Source organism: Thalassophryne amazonica, chromosome 6 (genome assembly GCF_902500255.1).
Source record: "Thalassophryne amazonica chromosome 6, fThaAma1.1, whole genome shotgun sequence".
Classification (NCBI taxonomy): Eukaryota; Metazoa; Chordata; class Actinopteri; order Batrachoidiformes; family Batrachoididae; genus Thalassophryne; species Thalassophryne amazonica.
The window spans coordinates 11,453,137-11,480,288 of NC_047108.1; the positions used below are offsets into that span (position 1 = coordinate 11,453,137).

Consider the following 27,152-nt stretch of genomic DNA (forward strand, 5'->3'; position numbering starts at 1 on the left):
ATGATCTTGCTTTTTGAATAAATCAAGCTCAGAATTTTTGATTGGCTTGAACTAATTGTATATTAAATAAGCAAACCTCAAAGTATAACTTAAGTACTTAAAGGAATTTGAATGTATTAATTCTTTGTTATTTATTTATTTATTTATTTATTTATTTGAAAATATTTGAGTTGACTTAATGAACACTTCAGCAGGGGTGGTGGCCAAGTTGTTAGTGCGCTTGGTTTTGGTGTAGAAGGTTTTCAGTTCAAGCCCCATTCCTGCCACATTTCTCCATGTAATGTGGAGTTGTGTCAGGAAGGGCATACACTGTAAAATTTGTACCAATTCAACAGATAAAATCCACCTTGATTCTACTGCGGCAACCCCGAGTGAAAAACAAGGGAGCAGCCGAGGGGATTTACTTAATTAACACATTAATTTAATTGTAATCATCAGGTACAAGTAGCATATAATCAAAATTTGTAAGTTCTAGGAACAGTTGACTTTTAAGTTTATGAACTCAAAAATTTTGTGGAAATTGATTGCCTCAGTATTTTTTTGTTTGTTTTTTTTAGTTCTGCTAACTTTTTCAGGTTTACAGTGCAGGTGAAATGTGGGCGTGTCCTTCTGCTTCTTCAACGAATGGGGTCCTCAACAATGAGCCACCTACACGTAGCCTGCAGTGAACTGGAATCCCATCCACAGTGGTGGCTCTCTCTCTCTCTCTCTCTCTCTCTCTCTCTCTCTCTCTCTCTCTCTCTCTCTCTCTCTCTCTCTCTCTCTCTCTCTCTCTCTCTCTATATATATATATATATACAGTATACACACACACACTAGTGTGTTGCCTATGGGGATCCACGGGCTCTAGATTGGGTTGTGTTTATAAACTAGGTAGCTGACATTTTTCAAGGGTCCTATTAAATTAAGCAAAGCTTGTATGATGAGTTGGAATGGCGTGTGAGTCCAGAATATTTTTAGAACCTTAGACCTCAGTAGTTTTTAGAAGAAGAACTCAACCTTTTTATTTCCTGTTATTTACATATTTTTTTAAATGTTAATTTACTGTCTTAATTTATTTATAAATGATTTAGGTTCTAGTTATCATATATACATTATTATTATTATTATTATTATTATTATTATTATTATTATTATTATTATTATTAGTGCTATTTTGTCATCAGATTTTAAAATGGACCACAATGTAAATAATTGTTTTCACTTTCTTGTGTCATCCATGTATTTTTATTAATGTATTTACATTTACAGGGTGAGCCAATAAAATGTTACCACTTTTTGATTGTACGAAAGTTTTTGAAATGAGAACTTATTCGAAAATTTTATTTACAGACTTGTAACAGAAGCATCAAATTAACATTTGATACCAAAGGTTTCTCACTTTGTTTCTTGTTTTCAACACAGTTCAATAATTGAGGACATGTTCAGTCTTCTTTGGATTACAGCTGCAACACGCACACTGACGTTTGTGATGACATTACCACACATCTCAAGAGGGATTCTCTGAATTTCCTGACGGATGTTGGTCTTCAGGGCCTCAATGGTCTGTGGGTGGTTGTAGTACACTCTCTAATTGTACGAATTAAAAAAGTGGTAACATTTTATAGGCCCACCCTGTATATTATGTACTTACGTTGAACTTACTAAATAAAATCATGTATGCATGCACTCATGCTTTTAATATAAAGATGATTTACCGCCCCTGCTGGAATGGCGTGTTAGTCCAGTATGTAATTACCGACGTTAGCTAATATCTGTAGTTTCTCCAAAAATATTAGCCTTATCAACATTCTGTTTTGCAGTATTCATCCTTGACCAAAAATACATAAACATACCAAACAGCAAATGCCAGCTCTCCGCTGTTTGTTTGTGATCAAAGTCAGACACATGCACACATGCACAGAGAGGTTTTTGTCTTTCCCACGTTCTGCCACAAGCAGGTGCTTTTATTTTTAGAACACAAACAGAGACAGTGGTGGAAGACATCAAATGCAATACATAGTTCACTCATGGTAATGGCAACAGGCCATTTAACTAAGCTGACTAAAGCAATTGAACTACAAAAACACAATAAATCAATAACACTAACAACACTGTTAAATTAACATTAACCACAATAACGACATTTAAATCCCTGAACTCCCATGGTGCATTGCAGCAAAACATCCATTGTTTAGTGGTGAGATAAAATAGCTAATTTCTCCAAAAATATTTGTCCTATCCACTTTATGTGTTTGCTGCATTCATCTTTGACCCAAAATACACAAGCAGGGGCTGCAGTACCTTAGTTGGTAGAGGGGGGTCATCCTATGACTAAAGGGTCGGTGGTTCAAATCCGGCTCCCAACCAGTTAAAAAAATCTGCACACTGCTGTTGTGTCCTTGGGCAAGACACTTAACCCACCTTGCCTTTGTATTAATGAGGTGGTGATCAGAGGGGCCGTAGGCGCAGAATGGCAGCCATGCTTCCGCGCTTTTGTCAGTTTGCCCCAGGGCAGCTACATTAGTAGCTTACCACCACCAGTGTGTGAATGTGCAAGTGAATGAATAATGCAACTTGTAAGCGCTTTGGGTCTCTTGAATAAAAAGGCGCACTATAAATCCAAGCCATTATTATTAAGCATACCACACGCCAAATGTCAGCTCACCCTTGTTTCTCCGTGATCGAAGCCGCATGCATGCAGAAGCCACACACACACACACACACACACACACACACACACACACACATAAATATATATATATATATATATATATATATATATATATATATATATATATATATATATATATATATATATGTGTGTGTGTGTGTGTGTGTGTGTGTGTGTGTGTGTATGTATGTATGTATGTATGTATTTGAACACCCTGCAGTTTTGCAAGTTCTCCCACTTAGAAATCATGGAGGGGTCTGACATTTTCATCTTAGGTGGATGTCCACTCTGAGAGACATAATCTAAAAAAAAAAAAAAAAAAAAAAAAAAATCCTGAAATCACAATGTATGATTTTTTAATAATTTATTTGTATGTTACTGCTGCAAATATGTATTTGAACCCCTACCAACCAGCAAGAATTCTGGCTCACAGACCTGTTAATTTTTCTTTAAGAAGCCCTGTTATTCTGCACTCTTTACCTGTATTAATTGCACCTGTTTGAACTTGTTACCTGTATAAAAGACACCTGTTCACACAATCAATCACACTCCAACCTGTCCACCATAGCCAAGACCAAAGAGCTGTCTAAGGACACCAGGGACAAATCTGTAGACCTGCACAAGGCTGGGATGGACTACAGGACAACAGGCAAGCAGCTTGGTAGAAGACAACAACTGTTATGATTATTTATTAGAAAGTGGAAGAAACACAAGATGACTGTCAATCTCCCTCAGTTTGGGATTCCATGCAAGATCTCACTTTGTGGGGTAAGGATGATTCTGAGAAAGCTCAGAACTATACAGGAGGACCTGGTCAATGACCTGAAGAGAGCTGGGACCACAGTGACAAAGATTACATTAGTAAAACATGATGCTGTCATGGTTTAAAATCCTGCAGGGCAGCAAGGTCCCCCTGCTCAAGCCAGCACATGTCCAGGCCTGTTTGAAGTTCACCAGTGACCATCTGGATGATCCAGAGGAGGCATGGGAGAAGGTCATGTGGTCAGATGAGACCAGAATAGAGCTTTTTGGAATCAACTCCACTTACCATGTTTAGAGGATGAGAACAACCCCAAGAAAACCATCCCAACCATGAAGCATGGGGGTGGAAACATCATACTCTGGGGGTGCTCTTCTGCAAAGGGGACAGGATGACTGCACCGTATTGAAGGGAGGATGGATGGGGTCATGTATTGCGAGATTTTGGCAAACAACCTCCTTCCCCCAGTAAGAGCATTGAAGATGGGTCATGGCTGGGTCTTCCAGCATGACAATGACCCCAAACACACAGCCAGGGCAACTAAGGAGGGGCTCTGTAAGAAGCATTTCAAGGTCTTGGAGTGGCCTGGCCAGTCTCCAGACCTGAACTCAATAGAAAATCTTTGGAGGGAGCTGAAACTCCAAACCTGAAAGATCTAGAGAAGATCTGTATGGAGGAGTGGACCAAAATCCCTGCAGCAGTGTGTGAAAACCAGGTGAAAAACTACAGGAAACGTTTGACCTCTGTACAAGACAAAGGCTACTGTACCAAATATTAACATTGATTTTCACAGTGTTCAAATACTTTTTTGCAGCAGTAACATACAAATAAATTATTAAAAATTCATACATTATGATTTCCAGATTTTTTGTTTGTTTTAGATTATGTCTCTCACAGTGGACGTGCACCTAAGATGAAAATTTCAGACCCCTCCATGATTTCTAAGTGGGAGAACTTGCAAAATTGCAGGGTGTTAAAATACTTAATTTCCTCACTGTATATATATATAATATGTGTGTGTATTTGTTTATAGTACCTATCCTTAGCTGTATTTTTATTTGTACATGTGTAAGAGGGAGGCTTTTTGCATTATTAAAATGCATGAACTTTGTTTTTGTGTATTTGTGAGGCATCAGTCGGTTCTGAAGTGGGTCCTCATGGAGTCATCTGTCTTTAGGCTTGTTTCCACTGCGTCTGCACTGATTATGTGCAGGGCATCGAGTGTGGGTGTGTTTGTGCACAGTGTGTAGTGTGTGTTCTGTCACTGAGACAATGTGTGTGTCCAGATGTGCTGAAAGGTGTGGTTCAAACTGTGTGTGGATGATTCTGCATGTGTGCCAGGGCTGAGTAGGTGTTTCAGCCACTTGGGAAGTCTCAGACTGGAGCTTGTTTGACTGGCAGCCATGTCTTTATTCTTGTCGACCTGCAGATTTGTTTGTGTTGGTTTTGGTTTTTTACTCACATCATAGAATTGTATTTGGCAAGAAAATATTACATTTATGCCTCAAGGTTTTTTTTCTCTTAAATAGAATATAAATCAAAACACATTACACTGAAATTATTGCAACAGTCATGAAAAGCATGAATTTAAAGGATGATCAAGGTTAGTCACAATAAGAGTTGCTCTGCACTCATCAGCATGCATCCACTGTCAGTAATAACTTTAAAAAACATACAGCACAGTCTGAAGCCACAAAGCATATCAGCAACTGTAAACACCTGTTTGCATTTCAGATTGCCTGGATTTATTTCAGTGTTTATTTCTTAATTTTATGTATTTTTTTTAGCAAAAAGTGGGTGTTAAAAATAAACTAAGATTTCTTTAAGTCAGATGGAAGAAAAACTGCTTTGTCTTCTTTGTTGTATACATTTATATTATAAAATAATAAAATAACAAGGACAAATATTTTTACTCCACTTCATAATATCCCGTTTGTTTGTTGTGTTTTATTTTGCTTTTTTGCTTTAACTTCACTGGTTAACAAGCTAATTTTAGTATTTGTATCTCTAAACTACCTGGTTCCCAAACTAACTCTAGTAGCTAATATGTTAACTTCTGCAGTTACTGAGCTATGCTAATGATTAATACGTTAGCTTCATCAGTTATGAAGCCAACTTCACTTAGAAGTAATTAAGCAATTTTCACTTTAGTGGGAAAGTTAAATGAAGTAGTTAATAAGATAATCTTAGTGTTGGTAAATCCAAGCTAACTTTTTATCACATACAGTTGTGCTTACAGGTTTACATACTCTGGTACAATTTTAGATTTTTTTTTTGTACAGAATATGAATTAGAGCCCGACCGATATGGATTTTTTGAGGCTGATGCCGATAACAAGATTCGGATGAAAAAAATGCCGATAATCGATAAATCGGCTGATTTGCCGATAGCTGATAAATCAGCCGATATTATTGTTATTTTTCTTTAAATGAATAAAATGTTCTTTTTTGGACCCTTAACAAAAAAGATATGAGCTAAAAGCTGAAGCTTTGTCCTCATATTGATTAACTTTATAACAGAGAAGAATTTTCAAGTTCAAAAAATGCAAAAATGCAACTGGAGCAGTTAGGGGGCTATTCAAACGGGCCAACTAGTAAGATATCACTCCTGTAAACAATCTTTGCCATATCACTTGAGGTAAATCTGCCCTCCAATTGGATTTTGGAAAACCATGTGACTGAGAACCAATTCTGATTGGACACTCACATTGTGAACGATATCACACATCTTCTATGAGGAGTACCAAGATGGTCGACGGTGGATCGAAAGTCCGCGGAGTTAAGTTTCAGCAAAAAAAGTAAGTTTCTATCTCATATCATTAAAAAGTTATTTACAGTTTAGTAAAGCTTGGTTCCAGCCGCCATATACGACAACGTCGGCCCCAGAGGCAGTAATTCCCAGAACCCTTCCGTACGACCAGTGAATCTGAATGTTTCAACCTCTTTGCAGTAAACAAAAGTTTTTCATGCTAGAAATAAGGTCTACACAATGTGGGCTTAATAAAAAGCGTGACCGACGCAATGAAGCACATTTGACACATTACTACATAAGCTGAGTTAATCAAACTGAGTTGAACTGAAATGGGAGAAATGTGGGGTGAATGTAATCGCAAAGTTATTACAAACCACATCCTGATAAACTTACTTGTATGCTTTTGTCAGCCAATCAGTGCAGTGTGACGGTGGACTACGGGGGCCGGTGATGAACACATTTAAGCAGGGGTGTAAGCAGCTCTCAGTTGAATGGAGTCAGATCTCCATCTACTGGACAAACGGTGCAAGAACATTTTACATTGCCGACAAATATTATTTCAGTAACTGTTCTGTTTATGAGAAATTATCGGCATTCTATCTGCAAAATTTCGGCCGATAGTGAGTACTTTGAAAAGGGTTTAGATTTGCCAATAATATCGGCCAGCCGATATATTGGTCAGGCTCTAATATTTCAATTTCAATTTCAATTTTATTTATATAGCGCCAAATCACAACAAACAGTTGCCCCAAGGCGCTTTATATTGTAAGGCAAGGCCATACAATAATTACGTAAAAACCCCAAAGGTCAAAACGACCCCCTGTGAGCAAGCACTTGGCGACAGTGGGAAGGAAAAACTCCCTTTTAACAGGAAGAAACCTCCAGCAGAACCAGGCTCAGGGAGGGGCAGTCTTCTGCTGGGACTGGTTGGGGCTGAGGGAGAGAACCAGGAAAAAGACATGCTGTGGAGGGGAGCAGAGATCAATCACTAATGATTAAATGCAGAGTGGTGCATACAGAGCAAAAAGAGAAAGAAACACTCAGTGCATTATGGGAACCCCCCAGCAGTCTAAGTCTATAGCAGCATAACTAAGGGATGGTTCAGGGTCACCTGATCCAGCCCTAACTATAAGCTTTAGCAAAAGGAAAGTTTTAAGCCTAATCTTAAAAGTAGAGAGGGTGTCTGTCTCCCTAATCCGAATTGGGAGCTGGTTCCACAGGAGAGGAGCCTGAAAGCTGAAGGCTCTGCCTCCCATTCTACTCTTACAAACCCTAGGAACTACAAGTAAGCCTGCAGTCTGAGAGTGAAGCGCTCTATTGGGGTGATATGGTACTATGAGGTCCCTAAGATAAGAAGGGACCTGATTATTCAAAACCTTATAAGTAAGAAGAAGAATTTTAAATTCTATTCTAGAATTAACAGGAAGCCAATGAAGAGAGGCCAATATGGGTGAGATATGCTCTCTCTAATATGAATGATAATACTAAAACCTTTTTCTTCACTCATGGTTAGTGGTTGTGTGAACCCATTTCCTGTCAAACAACTATGTATACTCTTTTTAAATCATAATGACAACAGAAACTACCCAAATTACCCTGATCAAAAGTTTACATACCCTGGTGATTTTGGCCTGACAACATGCACACAAGTTGACACAAACAGGTTTGAATGGATACTAAAGGTAACCATCCTCACCTGTGATCTGTTTGCTTGTAATCAATGTGTGTGTGTATAAAAGGTCAGTGAGTTTCTGGGCTCCTGACAGACCCTTGCATTTTTCATCCAGTGCTGCACTGATGTTTTTGGTTTTTGAGTTGTAGGGAAAGCAAATGAATTGTCAAAGAAAAGGTAACTGAACTGTATAAAACAGGAAAGGGATATAAAAAGATATCCAAGGGACTGAGAATGCCAATCAGCATTGTTCAAACTCTAATTAAGAAGTGGAAAATGAGGGATTCTGTTGGAACCAAACCACGGTCAGGTAGACCAACACAAATCTCAGCAACAACTGCCAGGAAAATTGTTTGGGATGCAAAGAACTACACAAAAATAACTTGAGCTGAAATACAGGACTCTCTGAAAAAAGTGGTGTGGCTGTTTCAAGACACACAACAAGGAGGCACTTGAAGAAAAATGGGCTGTATGGTTGAGTCGCCAGAAGAAAGCTATTACTACGTAAATGCCACAAAGTATCCCACTTACAATACACCAAACAGCACAGATAATAAAGTAATTTGGAGTTATGAGACCAAAATTGAACTTTTTGGCCACAACTGTAAACATTACATTTGGAGAGGAGTCAACAAGGCCTATGATGAATGGTACACCCTTACTACTGTGAAGCATGGAGGTGGGTCGCTGATGTTTTGGGGATGTGTGAGCCACAAAGGCACAGGAAACTTGGTCCAAATTGATGGCAGGAGGAATGCAGAATGTTATCAGAAAATACTGGAGGAAAATTTGTACTCTTCAGCCCAGAAGCTGCGCATGGGACGTACTGGGATGTTCAAACATGACAACGATCCAAAACACAAGGCCAAGTCAACCTGTCATTGGCTACAGCAGAATAAAATTAAAGTTCTGGAGTGGCCATCTCAGTCTCCTGACCTCAATATCATTGAGCCACTCTGGGACGATCTCAAGTGTGCTGTTCATGCAGGATAGCCCAGGAATTTACAGGAACTGGAGGCTTTTTGCCAAGAAGAATGGGCAGCTTTACCATCAGAGGAAATAAAAAGCCTCGTCCACAACAACCACAAAAGACTACAAGCTGTCATTGATGTTAAAGGGGGCAATATACGGTATTAAGAACTGGGGTATGTAAACTTTTGAACACGGTCATTTGGATAGTTTCTATTGTCATTATGATTCACACAACAATGAAACATGAGTGAAAACAAAGATTTTGTGTTATCATTTATATTTTCTGATAAATTACCAAAAAAATAAAAAATTCTGCCAGGGTATGTAAACCTTTCAGCACAGCTGTAGTGGCAGTGGTTATTGAGCTAATGCTAGTGATTGACAAGTTAGCTTTACCAGCTATCAAGACACCTCCCTGGCTAATTAAACTAACTTTAGCAGGTAAGTTGACACAACATTACAAAGGTGTAAGTGGGCCAAAAAAGTATAAAAAACAGATCTTTCTGTTTTCATCTGCTCTCAGTATATATACGTGGTCTATTAGAAAAGTATCCGACCTTATTATTTTTTCAAAAACCATATGGATTTGAATCACGTGTGATTACATCAGACATGCTTGAACCCTCGTGGGCATGCGAGAGTTTTTTTAACGCCTGTCGGTTACGTCATTCGCCTGTGGGCAGTCTTTGAGTGAGGAGTGGCCTACCCTCTCGTCGTTTTTTCATTGTTTAGGAATGGCTCAGAGACTGCTGCTTTGTTTGTTCAAAATTTTTTCAAAACTGTAAGGCACAACTGAGTGGACACCATTCGATAAATTCAGCTGGTTTTCAGTAAAGATTTTAACGGCTGATGACAGATTTTGGTCTGGCAGTGTCGCCGTAAGGACGGCCCATGGTGCCTGACGGCGATCTGCGCTTCGAGGCGGCAGCGTCTCGCCGTTTCAAGTTGAAAACTTCCACATTTCAGGCTCTGTTGACCCAGGAAGTCGTCAGAGAACAGAGAACTTTCAGAAGAAGTCGGCATGAGGAGTTTATTCGGACATTCCATTGTTAACGGACATTTTGTAATGAAAGAATGTGCTGGCAGAGTCGCATGTCGGGCCGGACCCGACCGCGGGGGGTTGCGACAGGAAAAACACCTCCGTTGGAAACCTTAATGGGCAAGTTGGAACATGACCAAGCTGTTAAACAATTTCTCAGTTACTCACTTGTTGAAAGCCATCAAAAGCCGCCTGAATTTTACAAATGGTTTTCAACACGGAGGTGTTTTTCCTGTCGTGGCGTACAGATTCGCCGAGTCGTCACGGAAACGACTCTGCGAATTTGCGCGCACGTCTTTCATTACAAACTGTCCTTAAACAGTGGAATGTCCACATAAAGTCCTCATGCCGGCCTCTTCTGAATCTTCTCTGTTCTCTCACGACGTCCTGGGTGAATTAACCCTTAAATTAGGATGTTTTCAGGTCGAAACAGGCCGACGACGGTGCCTGGAAGCGCTGCACGATGTCCCGCTGCGTGGGAAGTCCTTACAGCGACAGAAACACCCCATAATCTCTCATCAGCCGTTAAACGTTTCACTGAAAACCAGCTTAATTTCTCGAATAGTGTCCACTCGGATATTCCTCACAGGTCCAGAAAAAATTTAGATAAAGCAATGCGTGCCGTCTCGAGCAGCGTGTGAAACAAAGGAATTCAGCCGAGAGGGCGGGACCACATCTCACTCAAGGCCTGCCCACAGGGAAATGACGTTACCGACGCGTGAAAAAACTCACGCATGCGCACGAGGGTTCAAGCATGATTGATGTAATTGCACGTCATTCAAATCCATATAGTTTTTTTTTTTAAATTAAAAGGTAGGATGCTTTTCTGATAGACCTCGTATATCAATAGTAGTAAGTCCTATAAGGCTCTGAGGCCTATTCACAACAAGATGAATTGGGTTATCCAAAAACATAGACAGCTAGTGTGATCAGGAATCAAACTCAAGTCTTTGCCCCACTGTGCTACCTGCTCTAGGATGTCATTACATGTTAATGTATCAGTCGTAGGTTACTGTGAAAAAGTGTCTTCAGCACATTGTTGTTGCAATTGGTGTTGACTCTAAAACTATGGTTACGGACATAAAATAATAAATTCTTTCTTTTTAACCCCCAGGTGACCGGTGTGAGTTTGATCGGCGGCAGGACAGGTGTGTGCCGGGTGTGTGCCGTAACGGAGGGACGTGTCGGGAGGTCTCTGGTGGGGGTTTCCGCTGTGAGTGTCCAGCTGGGGGCTACGAGCGTCCGTACTGCACTATCACTGCTCGCTCCTTCCCACCCAAGTCCTTCGTCATGTTCCGAGGCCTGAGGCAAAGATTTCACCTCTCCATCTCATTAACGTGAGTAATAGAGTTGATTTCAAGTCCTAACATTTGGTTTGTGCTGTTCTGCTGTCACGTCCTTCTCTCCTTCCATCCATAATAGCTTCCATCCATCTCGCAGATCTTTTTCCGAGTCCCTCTCATCACCCACGTTCACTCAGACACAGCTCCATAAGCACTCCTCTGATTCTCACTCCTCTCCCTCTTACAGTCGATCTCCTCCTGGCTTTAATCTGTTTATTTCATCTCCGTCTCAGACATCGATCCTATTATTCACGGATCCTCTCTCGGCTGCGCCTACTTCTCTCAGGTGAGAGGTGCAGTTTCGCCTCTCGCTCCTCTTTCATCGATCAATTTCACCTGGTTTGAGTAACATCTCGGCTTTTCCTCTCAGTACCCCGTCTTATCTTACACCCTTGAGTTCTGCTCTTTCAGGCTGGCTAGTTTCAGTAAAGAGTGCAAAGGCAGTTTATTCTTTTTTGCTGATCTTCTACACTCTCTACAATGAGGTTAGAACCCTAATTTTTCAGAAACATAATCTTCCAATTTCCAGTCCAAACTAAAAACCTTTTGTCAGAGTTTCTTCATCAATGGAGCTTCATGTTCCTAAATTTCTTTCTTTTTTCGAATACATACTTAACTGTAGGACCACATGTGCTTAAGCCAGAGCTTTCAGATCGTATATATGAGTGCTTTTTAGAATTTTGTTTACACACATTGGGCCTCATGTATCAATGTTGCACACTTGTGGCGTAAATTTATGGTGTAAACTTGAAATACACCAAAGTCACCGTGACATGTATCAAGCAGTGTGCACCTGCCCATTTCTGGCATACGCCTGACGTGATCTTGATAAATGCAGCAGGTGGAAACGATCGTAATTATAATAAACACGCCCATAAATATTCAGACTCCGCTTCAGACACACCCTCATTTTACGACATGGAAGTCGGGAAGACGGCAATGAAAAAGAACTCCACCAATCACGACGCGTGCCAGTAGAGTGTCAAAAGCGGCCGTCGTATCAATTGTTTTGTAGTATATAATCAATAAAGTGTTACAGTGGTCCCTCATTAATCGCAGGAGTTACGTTCTAAAAAATAGCCCGAAATACGTGAAACCGCGACGTAGTCAGCGTTATTTTTTACAATTATTATAGACATTTCAAAGCTGTAAAACCCCTCACTACACAGTTTATACACTTTCTCAATCAGGCATGAACATTTTCTCACTTTTCTCTCGTGTGTAAACACTCTCAAAGTTCAAAGCTTAGTAGAAAAATAAGACCAAACTGTTTTCAGGCCCAAACATTTGTTTGAGAAATTTTCCTATAAATAATTATGATGGCATTTAGAACTAACAAATTAATTTTAACGATCAAAGAACGAGGTCGGACACATAAGAAATTATTAATAGTGACTGACCAGTATGTCACAGATCGGGCCTCTGCGTCCTGGCGCCGCGCCTTTTCCCACTCACATCTGGCTGCAGGTGTGTGTTTCCGTGTGACAAACAGTTATGAGTAGTTGTTGGCGCTCTTTTCTCTTCTGGGCAACAAGATTCTTATAAACAGATACGCAGAACACAGAACACTGTAAAAAGAAAGGCATGCAAAATTGGACTAAATACTCCGCGAGACTCCGAGGCCACAACAGGTGAACCGCGTTATAGCGAGGGACCACTGTATTCTCTTTTCACATGTCAATAATTCTTGACATGTGGATATTTGCTCGCTCAATTAATAAGAAACACCTAATCTGTCAGATTTCTTTATTTTTTAAATGTATTTCTGTATTTATTTTATTGTGACAACCGAATGGAGACGACAAAACCTGGCTGCAGCACGGGCGAATTAAGGGAATGACAAAACTACAGTTGTTATTATCAATTTAATAGTCTAAAACGATCACACCACATGAAGTTAAGCTCAGCGCTGCTCTGGCTCCAGGCTCGACGTCTGGAGAAAAAAGCGAGCAGCGCTTTCCTTCCTGTCAGCGTTGTGACCACGGATCGTGCTCCATAACAATCCCGCAAAAGCGGGATTTGTATTGATTATTATGTAGTATAATCAGGAAAGTGTTATTTATGTAACATATGCATTGATTTGTATGATGGCACTGTTTATCATGTTGATCATCTTCATTTTTATGTGGATTCCAGCACTGGTTCATTTTGGTGTACGAGGTCTGTGATAAAAGTAACGGACCTTATTATTTTTTTCAAAAACCATATGGATTTGAATCACGTGTGATTACATCAGACATACTTGAACCCTCGTGGGCATGCGAGAGTTTTTTCACGCCTGTCGGTTACGTCATTCGCCTGTGGGCAGTCTTTGAGTGAGGAGTGGCCCACCCTCTCGTCCATTTTTCATTGTTTAGGAATGGCTCAGAGACTGCTGCTTTGTTTGATCGAAATTTTTTCAAAACTGTAAGGCACAACTGAGTGGACACCATTCGATAAATTCAGCTGGTTTTCGGTAAAAATTTTAACAGCTGATGAGAGATTTTGGTCTGGTAGTGTCACTTTAAGGACGGCCCACGGTGCCTGACGGCGATCTGCGCTTCGAGGCGGCAGTGTCTCGCCGTTTCAAGTTGAAAACTTCCACATTTCAGGCTCTGTTGACCCAGTAAGTCATCAGAGAACAGAGAACTTTCAGAAGAAGTCGGCATGAGGAGTTTATTCAGACATTCCATTGTTAACGGACAATTTGTAATGAAAGAACGTGCGGGCAGAGTCGCATGTCGGGCCAGACCCGACCGCGGGGGGTCGCGACAGGAAAAACACCTCCGTTGGAAACCTTAACTGGCAAGTTGGAACATGCCCAAGCTGTTAAACAATTTCTCAGTTACTCACTTGTTGAAAGCCATCAAAAGCCGCCTGAATTTTACAAATGGTTTTCAACACGGAGGTGTTTTTCCTGTCGCGGCGCACACAGGTTTGCCAAGTCGTCATGGAAACGACTCGGCGAATTTGCGCACACGTCTTTCATTAAAAAATGTCCTTAAACAGTGGAATGTCCACATAAAGTCCTCATGCCAGCCTCTTCTGAATCTTCTCTGTTCTCTCACGACATCCTGGGTGAATTAAGCTTTAAATTAGGATGTTTTCAGGTCGAAACAGGCCGACGACGGCGTCTGGAAACACTGCGCGACGTCCCGCTCCGTGGGAAGTCCTTACAGCGACAGAAACACCCCATAATCTCTCATCAGCCGTTAAACTTTTCACCGAAAACCAGCTTAATTTCTCGAATAGTGTCCACTCGGATATTCCTCACAGGTCCAGAAAAAATTTTGATAAAGCAACGTGCGCCGTCCGCAGCGGCTATTCAGACAAAGAGATTCCGACGGGCGGGGTGGAGCACTCCTCACTCAAGGCCTGCCCACAGGCGAATGACGTCACCGACACGCGTGAAAAAACTCATGCATGTGCACGAGGGTTCAAGCATGTCTGACGTAAGAACATATGAATCAAACCCATTTATTTTTGAAAAAAATAAAAAGGACCGCTTTTTTCATCACAGACCTCGTATAATTTACGCCACCTCTCGACTTGGTGTATATTTTCAGCGCAGCGTACGCCAACGACCACATTGATAAATGCCAAGTAGCGCAGCCGTTTTGGCGTACACCCCATATATGCTCAAATATCGCTGTACGCAACGTTGATACATGAGGCCCATTGTCTTGGAACTTGGAGTTTGTGTTGTCACTCACTTTAAAATCCAAATTGTATCTGCAGAGTAGAACTGGAATGTGCAACTTGGCTCAGCTGTGGCAGAATTGAAGACCTGGGTGCAAGAAGCACTTAAATCACATTTTTTTTAAATGAGTTGGCACCACTACTGTAATTCATGAAGGCCAGAGCATCATTTTGTCCACAAACATTCCGAAAGTAAGTTCTTAAGTCCAGTATGTTGATATACGGTCACCGGTGAACTAAGTAAAATGTTGTGCAAGAAATACTCAAGTCCAATCAAATTTTTCACCTATCGAAATGCTTGTATGCATCGTGTGACAAAAATCGATTTTTTAAACTCTTAATACTTGATTTTGTTGTTGTATTTCTGATCTGGATTGATTCCATTGCAAACCCAAGAGGACTTTCCTGAATGAGGGACATGTGACATGAGATATTGTGTCAAAGTTCGCTTTTCTTCTATTTAAGACATTAATTTCTGATTTAACTGAGTGATTTTGGACTTTACTAGGCAATACTGGATTTAACTGTATTTCTGCATAAAATTATACCATGAAAGGTACACTGAAAAAGAAGCAACTTAAAAAAAAGCGTTACAATTGGTAAAACCAGAATGAATTAAGTTCAAAACAACTTAATTCATTCAGGTTTTGCCAGTTGGAACACTTTTTTAAGTTGGTTCAACTATTCTTTTTTTTTTCTGACAAAACTGTTTGACAATAAAAAATGAGCCATAAAGGACTTTGTGTGCTCAAAGTACCCAAGTACTGCCCTTTTGTCACAAAAAATACTCAAGCTCAGGTGTTTAGCCACAAAAAAGTACTTGAGTCCAAAACAAATTTTGTAGTTTTCTTTGCAATAAAGGATTGCAGAAAATGTTTGTCTACTCTGTATTACCCATGGAACCAACAACAGGTGCCACAGTATGCTACCACTAAAAAAATATATATCTGCAGCTTGTTTTAAAAACTTTGACCGTCAATTTCGCAAAACAGTTATTTTGTGACTTAAGTACTTCTTAAATGTTAAACCAGGCCTTCAATTGAAACAACATTCTCTGTTCACCCTGATGCATATATTGTACCAGATTAAAAGAACCAATGTTTTAAACAGACTCACATTTATGAGCACCCACCTGACCGGGTGATGTTCCTCCGGTCATAACGGAAATACCCACAGAAAGGTTGCATGTAGAATCATAGATTGGCCTGTTAATAAAGAATACTGCACAACTACAGAACCAACATGGACAATGAGAAGGGTAAAAAGTTCATATATGATATATAAAAAATACATCAGTTTTTTTTTCTGGATTTTGTAGGTTTTTGTAAATGGTCATTTGTGCACCACAATTCTCAGTGCTCTCTTTACTCTACATCCTTTGTCTTTGTCGCCTTCCATTACTTGAACATTGTGGCCTTTTCGCCTCCTGACATGCTGAGTGCTCATCTATGGGAAATCTGAAGTGGTCCTTAAGACTGGTCAAGCATGGTTATGTGATGGTTGCCATGGGTGATCTCATCTTTGCTGTGGTGATGTTGCTCTTGAGTCCTGTTGCTAGCTTGATGGCAGCTACCATGATGTGGTTGATATAAAACTCCCAGACTCAGTATTCTTGACAGATGCGTTTTTTTTCCACCTGTGAAGACATGTGATGCTCCAGCTGATTCTGGTTCTTTGTGTTATTCTGTTTAACTTCACCTCAGGTAGAAATAAAAACAGTTGTCACTGATATAATGTTTGATGTAAGATGGAAGAAGAGTACAGTACAGTAGAGGGTTTTGCACCATGTCACCAGGAGGATTTAAATTTTCCATTAGGTCAGCCTCAACCTGAGTGTGTGCCCACGTACTACTACAGATAAGAGAATGCGGAGTTTGGACCACTGCAGTGTTGCTCCATACTACTACGTTTTAAACTTAGACTGAATATACTAGAGAAAACCTGTGTGACGTCACCTGTAGGTTTTATTGGCAGTGGTGGCAGTGCATCTTGGCAGAAGCTGACTCTGGCTGACTCTTAATGCAGAATAGGATGGAACATGGGTGGATGCATGTGTGACAAAAGAAGCCCCTGTCTTCGAACAACCTAAAGCCCCGATCACACGCCACTAACGAAGGACACCGAAGCCAAAACGAAACAAGAATTCTGGACTTACGTTGACTTTCAGAGACATCATTTAACCATCGTCCACTTTCATTTCTGTAGCTGGCACTTTGTCAGGAATTTGAAACTGAAGAAAAATGTGAACAAATCCCAAGGACAACTTCAGTTCATTAAGTTGACAAGTTGGCATACAACTGAAGACCAAACAGGCCAAAGACAACTTCTGGTCATGTCACTTTGATTAACCCTCTGGAGTCCGAGGGCATTTTTTGGACAGTTCACTCGCCTGGCATAAATGTTTTATTATTGCTGTTAACAGCTCTCCCTGCATCCCACAATCATGTTTTATGTCTCTTTTTTTCAAGCCAACTTGTGCTTTCAGAATATATATGTTTTTGTTGTGTTTTATAAGTGTAATAAAGGTTTACAATCAAAAATAGGCAAGGAAAAAATAAAGCGAAAAATTATTTTCCACACACATTTATTCAAAACACACAGCAAACTATAATAAACAACTGTTTTGACACTTTATAAAGGTAATTTGAGGTCTTGTGTGAAAGACTGTACAACAAAAAGGTTCAAACAATAAACACAAATCTGTTATGTGTCGGACGCAGCTCGGAGAACCGACCAGCGTTTGAAGGACCCTGTATGAAATAAGCAGAGCACGGTACAAAGGCTAACTGAATTTAATACATAACAGTGATACAAAAAATACAAAAGAAAGTGCGGCCTGGCGTGGTGCGCTCCCAGCAGCGCTAACGGTCCGGAGCCAGAAGCTGTTCGGACCCAAGGACCCCACTGACACCCCCCAGGTGGCCGCAACAAACCAAGTCTGTGAAAGAAGGAACCATTATGTGAGTCTACACTCTACACACAGAGAGAACACTTAAAGGTGTACAAACAGCAAACACTTCCTGGCTTGATTACTAATCAGCTTCCCAACCTGCAGGCATGGAACATCCAGTTCACAAAACTCCACTGCAGTGGAAGCCGATACATGACTAACATACAGCTCAATATAAAAAGGTGTGAGGGACACCACATTTACTGACTGTATAAATGTTAGTCACAAAATCTAACGTACCTCAGGAAGTGTGCTGACGAGCGTGAGACCTCACCCCCTCCTCTTTCACAGACCGTGCATCAAACCCTGGATGTTCTCTGCATCCACTGATGATGAGATGGCTCCCGAGACGACGATCTCACCCGTCTGGTCACAAGGTCGAGTCTCTGGCAAATACACACTGTATACTCCAGTCTTAAATGCCACCATGTTCCAATCCATATAGATGCACCTCAGCTGTGAGTCCTGACGAGCCGCAGGTGATCAGGGTGAGGTCCTGATAACCTCAGCAACACAGCCACTCAGTCCCAAATGCAAGCCACCTGGAAGGAAAAACAAAAGACAGAAACAAAAAGGCAGCCAGGCCCCCCCAGCCATACAACAGTACCCCACCCTCACGGGAAGCCTCCCGGCGACCACACAAACCTGGCCCAGGAGAAACACCCCCCTCCAGGGACCATGGCTGGAAACCGCATCTGCATTCGTCTTCCAATAGAATGGTTGATGTCCTCTCCTCTGGCTGCATCCTTGCCTTTGTTTCAGTCAGTCACTCAGCACAGGTGTGGCCAGGAGTTCTTAAACCTGTGCGGTCTGCCTTTATCCAACCATATGCGGTCATTAGTCATAAAACAAAAAGAAACAAACAACCAAACCCCCCCCCCCCCCCCCCCACTCCCCAGGGGACCGTCCCATCAAACCCCGGGATGAGGAGAAAAGAAAAACCCCAAACTTAAGCTTACAAATAAAAGCGCTAAAACACCCCCCCCCCCAAACGACATGTAGGGACCAACACCCCCCAGAGGACTTCCCGCCAGCTCCAGGAGTAATAACCACAGCCGAGGTCCCTCTGGGATCCAACGTCACACACGGGGACTCCCAGCGCCTCCCAGAGGACCACTCGTCAACCCCAGGAGATGCCTCCCCTCACGACCAACGGACCCAGCCCCGGCCGTCTATGGCTAGATGGACCCACAGCCCTTTCCCCCCAGAGGACACCACAGTCAAACCCTGAGGGTGGAAACTGGGGGGAAACACCCCCCCCCCCCAGGTGCAGAGGTTACCTGGGAAACGCCCAGCATAACCACACTGCACCACTCCAGCAACGCCGACACTACGGCTCACACGGCTGGAGCCAGAGGAGAAGAGAGGGAACAAAAAGAAAATACCCCAAACCCCCCCCTCCCCTCCCAGGTGCAGAGGATACCTGGGAAACGCCCAGCACAACCCAACTGCACCACTCCAGCAACGCCGACACTACGGCACACACGGCTGGAGTCAGAGGAGAAGAGAGGGCATAACAAAAAACAAAAAAAAAAAGAAAGAAAAAACCAACAACCCAAATACCCCCCCCCCCCCCCCATGACCACGCAGGGGACCGTCCCATCAAACCCTGGGAGGTGAAACTGAAAAAAAAAAATAAAAAGAAAGACTAACAGACTGACATAAGGTTGCTCGGGTCCTTTTTTTTTTTTTTTTTTTTTTGTGGGCAGAACTGCAGGGTCACGACCCCAGACACTAAATAGTGAAAAACAAAAAATAAAATCCCACACAAAAACCAACTCAAAAAACACCCACACAAAATGAACTAACACAAAACAAATAAGTGATTTATACCGTCAAGCTCAAACAAATGGAACACACCTGTTCCAACTTAAGAGCTTGACGGTAATGTGACTCAGTCACCAACAGGGGGAGCCAGAGTGCTAAAAATAAAAAACCCCCTTTGGTGACAGAGAAAACAAACGAGCTGCTTTTCTGTGCGCAGCTGTGAGCAACACACAACCAAAAATGTGATTCAACTAAATAACACCGGAGCTGACACAACAGACGCAGTAGCTATCATTACCCGGGGAAACGGGGCTACGACTGTAACACAGGAAGCACCGCGACCCGTGCCACAGAGCTCCGCCGTGCGCGTTCACCCATTACAGACTCACTCCTGCAGCTCCCGTTCAAACCTCTTATCCAGTCGAAGTGCGACGCGAAGCCGTCGCCAGTCACACTCCACCACGACCCACGGATAAGGCACACACAGGAACACGGCTGCAAGAGAGCACGAATCAGTATTCAGTAATGGGTCTCAAACACGCACCATCCGGGCGGAGAGCACCCGCAACTGATCCGGATAACTTCTGAACGTCTGCTGCCACCTTCCCGGCGCGTTACCGGCTCTGCTACCGCTGGGTCTGTGATGTTTGGCCAGAGACTACTGTTATGTGTCGGACGCAGCTCGGAGAACCGACCAGCGTTTGAAGGACCCAGTATGAAATAAGCAGAGCACGGTACAAAGGCTAACTGAATTTAATACATAACAGTGATACAAAAAATACAAAAGAAAATGCGGTCTGGCGTGGTGCGCTCCCAGCAGCGCTAACGGTCCGGAGCCAGAAGCTGTTCGGACCCAAGGACCCCGCCGACTCCCCCCAGGTGGCCGCAACAAACCGAGTCTGTGAAAGAAGGAACCATTATGTGAGTCCACACTCTACACACAGAGAGAACACTTAAAGGTGTACAAACAGCAAACACTTCCTGGCTTGATTACTAATCAGCTTCCCAACCTGCAGGCATGGAACATCCAGTTCACAAAACTCCACTGCAGTGGAAGCCGATACATGACTAACATACAGCTCAATATAAAAAGGTGTGAGGGACACCACATTTACTGACTGTATAAATGTTAGTCACAAAATCTAACGTACCTCAGGAAGTGTGCTGACGAGCGTGAGACCTCACCCCCTCCTCTTTCACAGACCGTGCATCAAACCCTGGACGTTCTCTGCATCCACTGATGATGAGATGGCTCCCGAGACGACGATCTCACCCGTCTGGTCACAAGGTCGAGTCTCTGGCAAATACACACTGTATACTCCAGTCTTAAATGCCACCATGTTCCAATCCATATAGATGCACCTCAGCTGTGAGTCCTGACGAGCCGCAGGTGATCAGGGTGAGGTCCTGATAACCTCAGCAACATAGCCACTCAGTCCCAAATGCAAGCCACCTGGAAGGAAAAACAAAAGACAGAAACAAAAAGGCAGCCAGGCCTCCCAGCCATACAACACAAATCCACATTTTGAACAATATATACAAAATGGTCTATGCGTTTTGTTGTCCATTGATATGGTAACCAGTGCTTTATGCAGAGAAAGCAACAGAGTTATCCAGTAACATTCACATGCAAACTAGTGGAGCAATCCTGATAGTTACACACTCTTTGTTTGAGCACGTGAGATTGTCATCAGAGGCTCTCCGTCTGCCCCTGCTTTCACTGATTGCTGTGTGTAATGGCGCAGGGCACACTGAGTATGTACTAATAGTATGTACTCATTGGAGCACCCAGGGGGCTATTCAAATGGGCCAACTAGTAACACATCACTCCTGAAAATGATCTTTGGCTTTTCATGTGAGGTAAAGCTGCCCTACAATTGGATTTTTGGAAAATGTGACGGTGAACTAATTCCGTTTGGACACTCACATTGTGCATGTCATCACACAGCTTCTATGAGGAGTACAAAGATGGCTGATGGCTGGCTTGAAAGTCCGCGGAGTTAACTTTTCAGCAAAAAAAAGAGTATGTTTCTATCTCATATCATTCAAAAGTTATTTATAATTTAGTAAAGCTTGGTCTTAGCTGTTGTATACGACGGCGTCGGCCCCAGAGGGTTAAAGTCAAGTTCTTATAATCAAGACAGCCCAAAAAAATGTCAGCTTGTCATTATAAAAACTGAATGACGTGACACATTCATGACTGTGTCACGTAACAGTTATGACAGTGTCATGTCACTATTATGATGAACCTTCAAGTAAAGTGTTACCGATTTATTTTGGTGTGCACATTAAAAGTTATGAGCCGCTTATTTTCTCAGGAATTGTGTGTTAACTGGGCTTAATGGATCAGTCTATCAATAGCTGCTAAAGGGGCTTTCACAGTGGCATATTCGTAGAGCTGCTCATTGCAGCTTTGTGTTTCATTTAAATACGCCCGAAATACGCGCGTACTCAGCCTTTAACAGTGTTTGTTCATACTTGCAGCTGCGTGTGTTCGCATTTTAATGTGTGCACACAGTCGCGTGTGCCATGCTGCACCAGTTTCAGTGCTATTTTCTGCCTCTGTGGAAGTGCGCTCTGTTCTCTACTGCATGATGTGGTGCGGCTCAAAAACAGAGTCATTTAACATAATGCGCTTGGTTTCAGTTTGGAAGGTTCTGGGTTCAAATCCCACCCCTGCCACATTTCTCCATGTAATGTGGAGTTGTGTCAGGAAGGGCATCCGGCGTAAAACCTGTGCCAAATGAACATGCAGATCCACCTTGGATTTGCTGTGGTGACCCCGAGTGCAAACAAGGGAGCAGCCGAAGGGACTTATTATTATTTATTATTTTTTTATGTGTTTATTTTAGAGTCACAGCTCTTTTCAGCTTTGATCAGACTGATCGATCAGTGCGTTTGATGAGCACACCGACATGCAGCGAGTGCACGTTTATTTTAAAGAGTCACAGCTCCGATTAGACACACACAGAGAGAGAGAGACACAGAGAGAGAGAGAGAGAGAGAGAGAGAGAGAGCGCTTTTATGAAACGATGTGACACAGTGAAACAGTCCTCATATATAATGAGTCCTGTATGATAAAGTGAAGCAACGATCTTGCAGTATTTATAGCTCCAGAAGAACAACGGGGAGATGTGAAGTGGCGTACAGTACTGTGGTGAAGCGTGGGCGGGCTCACAATAGCGGACAGTAGCATGGCGCTGCGTATACTCACGTGAAGGCTCCATGCTGTGCTGTACGCCGAAGAAAATTAGACAGGTTTAATTTCTTCAATCCTACGCGCGTAGCCCTCAACATACTGCTGCGTATTGAGAAAAAACTCCACGTGAAGTGGGCGGAGAGCTGCTCATTACAGCATAGATGATACGCTGTAATGAGCAGCTCTACGAATACGCCACTGTGACAGGCCCTTAAAAGTGCTAATGCGATTAGCATACAACATTAAATCTTAGATAATCTGCTCAGGCGTTTCAGCGCACATCAAATGAGACTAATCCTGGTGTTCATAATAAAATGATCCAAACAAAACAGACATAGACTCCACAACAGCGAGTGACCACTGCCAACGGACCCTCCATGCAGAGAGGCAGAGACACTGGGTCTCAGTCACTGTCACTCAAAGTGACTACGCCCCTAATTACACATTTTTACACTTTATGTCTTAAAACAGCTTAAATTAAGAAGATAGGAAGAAATTCACCCCTGTACAGTTGACATAGAAGAGGAAACTACAACCCCTGGCAAAAATTATGGAATCACCGGCCTCGGAGGATGTTCATTCAGTTGTTTAATTTTGTAGAAAAAAAGCAGATCACAGACATGACACAAAACTAAAGTCATTTCAAATGGCAACTTTCTGGCTTTAAGAAACACTATAAGAAATCAAGAAAAAAGATTGTGGCAGTCAGTAACGGTTACTTTTTTAGACCAAGCAGAGGAAAAAAATATGGAATCACTCAATTCTGAGGAATAAATTATGGAATCACCCTGTAAATTTTCATCCCCCAAATTAACACCTGCATCAAATCAGATCTGCTCATTGACATTGACCCTATGCCATGACATTGACCCTATGTGTCTTTTTGCAAGGAATGTTTTCACAGTTTTTGCTCTATGGCAAGATGCATTATCATCTTGAAAAATGATTTCATCATCCCCAAACATCCTTTCAATTGTCCAAAATATCAACATGAACCTGTGCATTTATTGATGATGTAATGACAGCCATCTCCCCAGTGCCTTTACCTGACATGCAGCCCCATATCATCAATGACTGTGGAAATTTACGTTCTCTTCAGGCAGTCATCTTTATAAATCTCATTGGAACGGCACCAAACAAAAGTTCCAGCATCATCACCTTGCCCAATGCAGATTCGAGATTCATCACTGAATATGACTTTCATCCAGTCATCCACAGTCCACGATTGCTTTTCCTTAGCCCATTGTAACCTTGTTTTTTTCTGTTTAGGTGTTAATGATGGCTTTCATTTAGCTTTTCTGTATGTAAATCCCATTTCCTTTAGGCGGTTTCTTACAGTTCGGTCACAGACGTTGACTCCAGTTTCCTCCCATTCGTTCCTCATTTGTTTTGTTGTGCATTTTTTCGATTTTTGAGACATATTGCTTTACGTTTCTGTCTTGACACTTTGATGTCTTCCTTGGTCCTACAGTATGTTTGCCTTTAACAACCTTCCCATGTTGTTTGTATTTGGTCCAGAGTTTAGACACAGCTGACTGTGAACAACCAACATCTTTTTGCAACATTGCGTGATGATTTACCCTCTTTTAAGAGTTTGATAATCCTCTCCTTTGTTTCAATTGACATCTCTCGGGTTGGAGACCATGATTCATGTCAGTCCACTTGGGTGCAACAGCTCTCCAAGGTGTGATCACTCCTTTTAGAGCAGACTAACGAGCAGATCTGATATGATGCAGGTGTTAGTTTGGGGATGAAAATTTACAGGGTGATTCCATAATTTTTTTCCTCAGAATTGAGTGAGTCCATATTTTTTTTCCTCTGCTTGGTCTAAAAAAGTAAACCGTTACTGACTGCCACAATCTTTTTTCTTGATTTCTTATAGTGTTTCTTAAAGCCAGAACGTTGCCATTTGAATGACTTTAGTTTTGTGTCATGTCTGTGATCTGCTTTTTTTCTACAAAATTAAACAACTAAATGAACATCCTCTGAGGGCCGGTGATTCCATAATTTTGCCAGGGGTTGTACATATAGAGACTAAAACAGTTTTCTTTTTGTACCAGGCTGTAAAAATGTTTATTTGTTGCTCTAATATTGGACATTTTAACATGGACTTCTATGGGAATGTGCTCTGTTTGGAGGCAGGCCTCATGCAGCCAGTCAAGGAACTACAACTTTTTCTTCTTAGGCAGAGCTTCATCTGAAGACATCAGAGTTTACCGTCTGGTTTTGAATCCAGATTTTTTTTTTTCCACTACATGAAAATGTTTTTAAAAATGATTTCCTATTTGTAAATTAGATGCTTCATTAATAAAACCAGTGAAAACAGAATGTTTCTCAAAATAAAACAATTAGCTGATCATATTTATAAAATGAATATTTTTTTAAAAAGTTCTATCCGTATGAATACTGTGATGTAACACAGGATTCTTGAACATCATCTTATATATGCAGACATACAGTCCTCTTCAAGGAGTGGAACAATGAAATTAGTCTTCCACACTTTCACTTTGCTCAGACGTTACAGTGGATCATTAGGTCCACCAAGACTTAATAAAATCATTGGTGTTATTTATTTATTTGTCTGCCTGGCTGTTAGCCGGATTATGTTAAAACTACTGCAAGGGTTTTGATGACATTTTAAACACAGATACATATTAGGCCATGAAAGACTCCATTAAATTTTGGAGGTGATCTGGATCCAGATCCAGATTCTGGATCAAGTTTCACTTTATATAGGCTTGAAGGATTACATCAAAACTAATTCACAGATTCTCACCAAATTTGCACCAAAGATAGATATTAGGCCATGGAAGACTCCCTGTATTTTGGAGGTGATCCAGATTGACGGATGTCAGAAATCTGTGATTATTCTTGTTTTAATGCTGTTTCTGAACTGGTCATTTAGTGTTTGGGTCATCTAACTGTCTGAACAGCATGTCATTCTTGTTGACACTGACATGCACACAAATTATATTTTTTTGTCTTAATTGGGTGTTTTTTGTGTGTTAAAATGTCAAAAGTTTGAAACAATTATTCTTACTGGTTTACTGTTAAATCCATATTGTGTGTAATGCAGATGGAGTTATACTTGCAGTTTTTTCCCCTTCAATTAGAGCTGTGGAAAAATAAAAGCATTTATCAGTTTGCTTTAACTAACTGTAGATTGTTTTTCTTCTTATGTTGTGTCAGTGTACTTTCAGTGATACACTGAATCCACCCAATGACTAAAGCCAATGTTGACCTAATTGGTACCTCTTAAGGTGAGAAAATAACGTTTACAGTCCAGCCTCAGTATACCATGGCTGACGCAAATGTATGGTGGCCAACCCAGGGTGGCAACTGTAGCCAGGTAGGGGTCGCTGACGTTTTTACAAACAGGCTTCAACATATAAAAATGCACTAATTGTATTGAAAACTACACTAGAATCATTGGTCTGATCATAACAATTCCAAAATGGTATACTATCTACAACTGAATGTTATGAATTTATGGCATGCAAAAATGGTGACAATGGTCAATTTCAGTTTGGACAGTAGTAAAAAAAAAGTCACTACAATTTTGGTGAAAAGTGATACAAATCGAGCTAATCGGATTAACAAATAGAATTGTTTGCAACATCTGTCATGCTTAGTTATCATGTTACGGGGTAACACGTCATATGTTACAAAATCCAATGGACGTCGACCTTGTTTGGTCTTTATTTTGCGGACCAAACATTCAACACAGTCAAAACTATTCCAATTTATTGATTCAGACAAATAATGTTGTATAGTTTCCAGTATGATTGGAGCATTTTTAAATGTTGACCCCTACCTACCTATAGCTGCCGCCCCGGGAATGGCCACCATATGTTTGTATAGGTCCAGGTATATTGAGGCTGGATAGTCAGAGTTATTTAATTCCCTTAAGTGGTATTGAAACCTGCATGTCTCTGGGACTAATATAGTTATCAGTAATGTGTTTTTATAAATGTGTATTTTGCAGTTTTGCGGACCCTTGGAGAACACTGGCCTGCTCTTCTATAACGGACGCCTTCAACGAGAAAACACGACTTCATCGCCTTAGAGATCCAAGAGGGACAAGTGGTGTTGAAGTATTTCCACAGGTACTGTATTCTGGGGTCTGTTCTCCTGACAATAAGGCAGATGGGAAAAATTGTTCACTGTTTTGTTGCTGTTCTTTTGTGTATTTGTTTTATGGAATGCCAGTGAAACCAGAATTAGGATTAAAGCACGTAGTAAAGACGAGTGCACTTCCTGCGAATTCCCAATTTGGGTTTCTGAAAGGCTGATTACCTCATGTTAAGTGCACGTGATGAAAAGGTGCAGATGTGGAGAACTGCAGCTTCCAGTGCTTTACCTGCATTT

The 27,152-nt window shown here is 41.5% G+C and overlaps 1 protein-coding gene across 1 annotated transcript in view; it reads left to right on the forward strand.

Moving 5' to 3' along the window:
• celsr3 (cadherin, EGF LAG seven-pass G-type receptor 3) overlaps nt 1-27,152 on the forward strand; it is a 258,686-nt gene that overhangs the window by 107,452 nt on the left and 124,082 nt on the right. Inside the window, exon 4 of the mRNA XM_034171441.1 lies at nt 10,962-11,184. Coding sequence (XP_034027332.1) covers nt 10,962-11,184 — 223 coding nt within the window. The remainder of the gene's footprint in view (nt 1-10,961; nt 11,185-27,152) is intronic.